The 8,137-nt window shown below is 37.7% G+C and overlaps 1 protein-coding gene across 1 annotated transcript; it reads left to right on the top strand.

The window, feature by feature from the left end:
- Positions 1–5,647: 5,647 nt before the first annotated feature.
- On the top strand, positions 5,648–6,619 carry LOC116074857 (olfactory receptor 14J1-like). The gene has a single exon (XM_031347752.1). The coding sequence runs from the start codon at positions 5,648–5,650 to the stop codon at positions 6,617–6,619; it is 972 nt and encodes a 323-aa protein (XP_031203612.1).
- The last annotated feature ends 1,518 nt before the right edge of the window (positions 6,620–8,137 follow it).

Below are 8,137 nucleotides of genomic sequence, written 5' to 3'. Positions count from 1 at the left end.
GCAATGGGTTAATTTAGTGGCATTTCACCCCTGTAGACTGATGTTTGTGGTACTAAATAAGTACACTGAAGAATTTCCAGAGACGAAAGGCAAATGGTAACTCAGACACAAACTTTTCTATCTACAAAGGTGAAATATATGTAAGATACATTGATACAAAGGTGGCACATAAATTGTGGGAGTATCCAAACATTCCTCAAAATGAAACCCATCCCTAACACCATTGATGACCAAGAACATGAGACCAGATAGACTAATGATATGGATGAAAACTCAATATTGTTAAGGGGGTATAACAATAAAATTATTTGTTGGAGCATTTTGCAATATTTGAAGAATAGTGCCTTGCTCAGCATCTTCAGAGAAGTTTCTACATGCAGTATATGGAAACAGAGTTTCACAACTGAACAGTGTACAGAGAATGAAAAACTTAGAAGCACTCACTCTTAAATGGGCTATCTCTATCAATTCTCTCCAGTCAGAGCTCAAAGAATCCTTCAAAAGAGGAGGCAAAAAGAATGTAAGAGCTAGAGGGGATGAAAGAGGATAGGAGACAGAGAGGATGGAGGCCACTAAGGAAATGAGGCCTTCTAAACACAAGAGTACTAAAGCACTTGTGAAGTCCCAGAGACTGTGGCGGGATGCACAGGGCCTGCACAAGTGCACCAGATAGGGTCCCAGAACTGAAAAGAGAAGTGGACACAGTTGCCATCCCTAACCCAGAAATAAAAATGCAAATGTAAAATTAATTTTCCCTAGCAGAGTCTCACATTAAAAACAAACAAACAAACAAACAAACAAACCTGACCAAACAAAAAATATCAAACAAAAAACCACACTGACACTGTTAATGATACTTAGCTATGCTTGCAGGTAGGAGCCTAGCCTTGCTGTCATGTGATAATCTTCATCTAGTAGCTGATAGAAGCAGATATAGAGATCCACAGTCAAACATTTGACAGGGCTCATGGACTCTTGTGGAAGACTCAAGAGAAAGATTGAAGGAGCTAGATGTTTCAAAGACGCTACAAAAAGACCTACAAAGCCAACTAACCTGGGCCTGTGGATGCTCAAAGAATCTGTACCAACAACCAAACAGCATCCATAGACTGAACCTAGGCCCCCTACATAGATGTAGCTTGGTCTTCATAGCAGTCCCATAACAACTGGATCAGGGGCTGTCTCTGACTCAGACTCTGTTGGCTGCCTTTACATTCCACTTCCCAAGCTGGGCTGCCTTGTCTGGCCTCAATGGGAAAGGATGCACTTAGTCCTGAGGCGACCTGGTGTGGTAAAGAGGGTATCACAGGAAGATTTCACTTTTCCTGAAGATAAGAGGAGGATGTAATAGACAAAGGGGAGCTGGAGGATGGGACTGGAAATAGAGGAGAGAGGGGGACTTCTATTTGGATGTAAATTGAATATATTAATTAACAAATCAGAAAAGAAACCACAATTGCATCTTTGGATGTTGTATGTCTCATCTTTTGTCACAGCATTTTTCTTAACCTCATAGGTCTTTTGCACATATATTTTGGCTTCTGGTTTTGATTTCTATATGGAATTACTTGGTGAGGTATGTGAACACGTGTATGTCTGCATTTTACTGTGTACATGTATGTGTGTATGTGTGTATGTTCTGTTCCAATTTTTTTTGGTTTTGTGTTCTGTTATATTTTATTATTATTTAGATGCCTGGTATTTTGATCCAATGGGAGAATGATTGTGGAACTGGATTGGAGGGGGAAGTGAGAAGGAACTTGGAGGCATTGGGAAAGCAATAATCATAATCACAATATAGTATATTCTGTCTTAGTCCATTTTTCTTTTGTCTACAGCCTACTAATTTTTATGTGTTAATTTTTTGCCTGCCTACTTCGCTGAACATATTTAACAGCTATAAAAGTTCCCTGATGAAACTTTTAGGTACCCTTGTATTTATAATTATATCATCTGAAAATAAAGAAATTTTGACTTCTTTTCTTCCTATTTTCTCCCCTTGGTCTCCTACAGTAGTCTTACTGTTCTTGCTAAGACTGACAATACTATATTGAAACGATCTGGAGAGAGTGGTCAACCTTGTCCTTGTGTGCGATTACTTTGAGTTTTCTCCATTTAAGTTGATCTTGACTGTGGTTCTCCTGTAAATCGCCTTTATCATGCTTTAACTATATTCCATTTCTCAGGACCTATTGTAGTCGGGTTGCTGGGCTCTAGCACAAACGTGTTGTGCTGGCTGTTTGGTTGTTTTCATTCTGGCATCTATCAACTAGATTTGATGGAATTTTTATTCTAGGTGTTCCTATCTTGTAGGCAGGAGTGAGGAAAACTGGGTCTGCACCCAAGGTCTGTGGAGTCCACAGGGGAAGTAAAAAGGGTAGGGAAGCCTCTGTAAGCTGTCTGCTGCACAATTGGGATGAGAGTGGAGAATTGGAAATGCAGGTCTGGAAGAACAGTGAAAATCATCTACCTGGTTCACTTATCAGTGTAGAGACCTAAATATGAATAGCTGTAGAGATATAGCTTGGTAGTAAAGCTGGACTTATTCTTAATCAATTGAAAAAATAGTAATAGATACAGCAATATCATGATCCATTTGTCCCTCAGTTCTATTATTTTCAGGAAAGGAGTTGTTATCATCCATCTACCACTAACTGATGCTTTAAATTAGGCAAAGCTCTACACAATGCAACCCATTAGATGTTCAGAGAGACTTTGGCAAAATCCTGTGATTGCAACACTTTAAAAATAACTGACAGAAAAACATCTATGGTTGGCAAATATATAATTTCTTACATCATTTTTCCTCTGTAATTTATGTATTCTTTTGTTCTATCTAAAATGTACAATTTTGTTACACAGTAGCCGTCTACATGTGGTATTCAGACCAGCAGCTGCCCCTTGTGAGATATTGCCTCCAATGGCTGAATCAGAGATGCTCAGTGTGGTGCCCGGAGTTCTGAGCTCTAATCAGCTCTCTGAAGACTCACAGGTCTACCAAGGACTGAAAACCACTGAGCTGGAACAAATAAACCCCAAGATCACAAAACCGTTCAACAACTGTGTGGAAATTTTAGGGACTCCATGTCCCAGGTGACATGGGGTCAGCATAAATGAAGTGACTTTGTCTAAGTCCAAATATCCCTTTCAAAAGAGAGTACACCTCCAAGTCCATCCCCTCTCCTCAAGAAGACAGCTTACCACAATTGTTCTCTAGGGGCATAATATGATTTAAAAGTCTGCAATCATGCTCAAGAAATATGAGAAATTGCTGACCAGCTTGGAGAGCCACATACACAAGTCATCCTGGAGTGAGTTTCCTGAACTTGGATAAGGAAAGGTAACTATTTTATGAAAATATTAACACAATCTTACAAACTTAGCTTGGAAAATCAAGATTATCATTATAAAAGGAAGCAAGGGCGCTTTACTGAAAATAAACTGATTTTAAAGTTCATATAAACACAAGAAGAGATCATCTGAGAAGACTACTGAATGAGAAAAGTTAACTTGTTATATTCTTGCATATGTGTTCCTTCTGTAAACAGTTAATGCACTTCTTCCACAGCTTTCAGTTATCAACATTAGCGACATGTAGCCAAGGTCAATGAGATTATTACCCTGTTCCTGTGTGTTTCTGATATGAATAAATTATTATAAATTGATGTCAATATTGTTACTAAGGTATGAATACTAATTTTTTCTATTTAAATGCTTAACTGCAAGATGATGAAACTTTATGGGTGGATCAAGGGACACCTAATTTAGGAAGGACCCAAACATGCCTCCATTTCATTTACATGAATGATCAATATTATTCAGCTTTCTCAACTGTCAGTGTACTCATTTGATTTGAGAGATTAAAATATTAATATTAAATGAACTAGTTTGACTTATCCAACTGAAATGTTAATTTAAATGAATCAATGTAAAATATATTATAAACAATAATTTTATATGTTTATCATTTTACCAACCTCAAAAGAAAATACTATTAAAGCAAAGAATTTGAAAAGCTGAAAATTATGAGAAATATAAGTGAGATTTTTGATTTGCTTTGATTTCTAATGTGTATTTAAATGTTGAAGAAATCAAACCATATGACAATATTCTAGAAAGTCAATCTAGAAAGTTATGACTGAGGTACACAAAAGAGGGAACAAGAGGCTTTCAGACAAAAAATTTGTATCAGATGATATAAAAGTTATCTTCTTTATTTAACAGTGATTTATTTTCCTATAGATGGAGGATCTTTCTGTGGAGCACACACCGGTTTGAATTCAATATGCTGCTGCCACAGGTGCAGCGACTCATTTTCTAATGTCATGGTTGGCTCTAAGATCACTTTAACTACAATTAAATTCCAAAATCCTCTCAGGTATTTAGATGTAGTATTTCTCATTCTTTGAGAAAGAGGTTTGAGGGAGGTGGAGTGAGTTTTTGTTGTCAAAAGTGAGGCACCATTAAATGAAAAATGCCTCAACATTGAAAAGGATCATCTAAAATTTTATTCTGCAATTGCATTTGTAAGCACAAGAATTTTAAGTAAACTTGAAAATATATGATGATATTTCATTTGCTTTTGTTACCTAAAACTCACTAATGGAACAAAAATCCATGCAGGAAACTGACACTCCATTAAATTCTCATCAGCACTCGGGCACCAACATGCATCTTGCAAGGGGAGAGTGATGGGTTATTTTCAGTCTGTCAAATATCAGAAGGATTATGAATTAAAGCATGAGTTTGATCTGAGACAGAAATGACTTTCAATTTGTAGTCATTTATTGGATATTGGCCATTTTCTTCCTCATCTTAACCCATCTCTAGAAATCACCATCCGTCTTTGCAATTCCCTTTGCTTTTGGTAAGAGCTAAGAACTCTTTGGTGGCCACACCTGAAGGCACATGCTATTGACAACAGTTAAATAGGAATAAAATTCAAATAGAAGCTCTTTGTGCCCTAAAACAATCCATAAAATGAAATAAGATATGTAAACTGAAAGTGTCATGTGAGAATTCCTCTTACACAACTATTTTTCTTATTGATTTTAGTAACTCCTGCATAGTACTTAAAAGCATTTTTTACACTTGATTCAACAATAACCAATATCTTCCTGTTATAATGATACCATTTTTCTTCTAAAGAGAACAGCTGTTTCAAGTGGAAAAGCAAAACGCATTTTAATTCTGGGTATATTTCCTATAAATGCCTATTTCATTTCCTAATTGGTATGGTACCCTGTCCAAGCTATACATAACCAACCTAATCTGTGTTTAAAAATTCATTCCACAGTCCAGATAAACTGAGGGAAAGCAATGGTTTTCAACTCTGTCAGTGGAACAGTGCTTTTTCATGGGGCAAACCAAAACACACTCCTTGAAAGAACCCAGTGATGGCCCACTTGTACATTCACCTGTAATGAATAATGACAGGTACTTTATGAGTGGGTACTTTGAGATCTATGGAGATGGGAAAAATGTGTTCTCACTTAAGTCTCCCAACAAGTATAGATGATAGAGTATATAGAGAGAATAATTATTGAAGTAAATATTGATGAAAAAGTAAATAATGCCACAGTCTCTTTCTACTGAATTTATTGTACTGTTTTATTTTACAGCTGCTACCACAGTTTCCATTTTCAAAATGATTGTGGAAAATGTAACCACAATGAGCGGATTTCTCCTCATGGGGTTCTCTGACAACTGTGAGCTGCAGATCTTACATGCTTTGCTCTTCCTGGTGGCATACCTCTTTGGCTCAGCAGGGAACTTCATCATTATCACCATCACAACACTGGCCCCACAGCTCCAGTCTCCTATGTATTACTTTCTGAAGCACCTTTCCATTCTGGACCTCTCATCCCTCTCTGTCACAGTTCCCCAGTATGTCGACAGTTCATTGGGAGGAAGTGGCTACATTTCATATGAACAGTGCGTGCTGCAGGTTTTTTTCTTCACAGCTTTGGCCTGGAGTGAGCTGGCCATTCTCACAGTGATGTCTTATGATCGCTATGTGGCCGTCTGCCTCCCACTGCACTATGAAGTCATCATGAGTTCCAGAAAGTGCGCTTGGGCTGTGGCTGCTGTGTGGATAAGTGGAGGCATCTCAGGAACTTTATACACAGCAAGTACTCTGTCTATCAGATTCTGTGGGGACAAAATAATTCACCAGTTCTTCTGTGATATCCCCCAGTTGCTCAAGATGTCCTGCTCTAATGATTATTTTGGAGTACTGGAAGTGTCTACTTTCATATCTGTAATAGCTTTTGCCTGCTTTATGGGAATTGCCTTCTCCTATGGCCAGATATTCTCTACAGTTCTCAGGATGCCCTCTGCTGAAGGCCGATCTAAGGTCTTCTCCACCTGCCTGCCCCATCTCTTCGTTGTTTCATTTTTTCTTTCAACAGGCATTTGTGCCTATCTAAAGCCAACCTCAGACTCACCAACTACTTTAGACCTCATGCTTTCTATCTTTTACACAATACTACCCCCAACCCTCAACCCTGTTATCTATAGTCTGAGAAATGAGTCCTTGAAGGGAGTTGTAAAGAAATTACTGTTAAGTGAAAAACTTGTCAGGAAAAATTATGTTTGTGCTGTTTTTAGGGCCTGCTAACATTGGACACAAAGGATGTTTGTAGCATATTGAATATGTTAGATATGTAATGTTAAGAATAGGATATTTTCTAGAAAATATATATTATAAATCTATTGCATAGCAAGTTGTGATGTGATTCTTTGAACCTATTTCATTTAGTTTACTTATTTTTTTCAAGTTAGCAAAAATATATGATTATAATCTAGTAATATAGACACAGTTCTTCCTAACTCTTCCACTCTATTGCCACAATAGTACATATGTGAATTAACCAACAATACTAACATGGATTTTGTAAATATGTTTGTGGGAACATCATAATGATAATAAGCATGAAGGATAATTATAGTTACTGGTTACTCAGTTCACCAAATGGGACATAATTTTAATATTTATCACTTATTTCAAAGGTTCATCTTACTTTCTATTTTTACATACTCAAATTTTAAGGAATAGCATGAACAAGTATGTCATTTCTATGCATATCTATATAAGGTATTTACTATAGTTCTCTTGTGTGTGAAGCATTCAATGTAATTAATATACAAGTAAGCTTTATTTATTTAATTTGTATCATTTACTATTATTTTTACTTACTAATACATCATTTTTATATTAATCCAAGTACTCAAGAGGCAGAGGCAGGAAAACTTCTAAAAAAATGATGTTTTTAGGCCATCTTGGTAATAATGATAACTGCTAAAAAGTCTAAAAACTTTCTTTCTTTAAGACAGCTTTTTCTTGGTCTTTTTTTAAATTAGATATTTTCTTTATTTACATATCATATGATTTCTCCTTTCCCAGTTTCCCCTCCAAAATAAAAACAAAACAAAACAAAACAAAAAACAGCAACAGGAACAAACCCCTGTTCCACCTCCCTCCCTCTGCTCGCCACCCCACCCTCTCCTGTTTACTGGCCCTGGTATTCCCCTACACTGTGGCACAGAACCTTGCCAGGGCCAAGGGCCTCTCCTCCCATTGATGACCAACTTGGCCATCCTCTACTATACACATGCTGCTGGAGCAATCAGTCCCATGATATGTATTCCTTGATCTGTTTTCGAGTCCCTGGGAGCTCTGAATGTGTCCTCCTCACAGTTATGGCTTTTGATCGCTATGCTACAGTTATGCACCCATGGCTCTGTCAGTCACTTGCAGGAATGACATGGCTGAGTGGAATGAGCAACACGCTGATTCAGGGCACCATCACCCTCCACCTGCCTTGCTGTGGGAACCACAGGATTTATCACTTCATCTGTGAAGTTCTTGCCATGATTAAGTTAGCATGTGTAGACATTCATGCTAATGAAGTGCAGCTATTCATGGCTTCCTTGCTGCTGCTCCTCCTTCCCCTGACTCTCATCTTGGTATCATATGGATACATTGCCCAAGCACTGATGAAGTTAAGGTCAGCTCTGACCTGGGGTAAAGCTCTTGGAACCTGTGGATCCCACATGCTGGTAGTAGGACTATTTTATGGCACAAGCACTGCTGTCTATATCCATCCTAACAGCTCCTATGCACAGAGTCAGGGGA

Source organism: Mastomys coucha, unplaced genomic scaffold, assembly GCF_008632895.1.
Source record: "Mastomys coucha isolate ucsf_1 unplaced genomic scaffold, UCSF_Mcou_1 pScaffold3, whole genome shotgun sequence".
NCBI classification, from domain to species: domain Eukaryota; kingdom Metazoa; phylum Chordata; class Mammalia; order Rodentia; family Muridae; genus Mastomys; species Mastomys coucha.
This window is presented reverse-complemented; position numbering and strand designations above follow the sequence as displayed.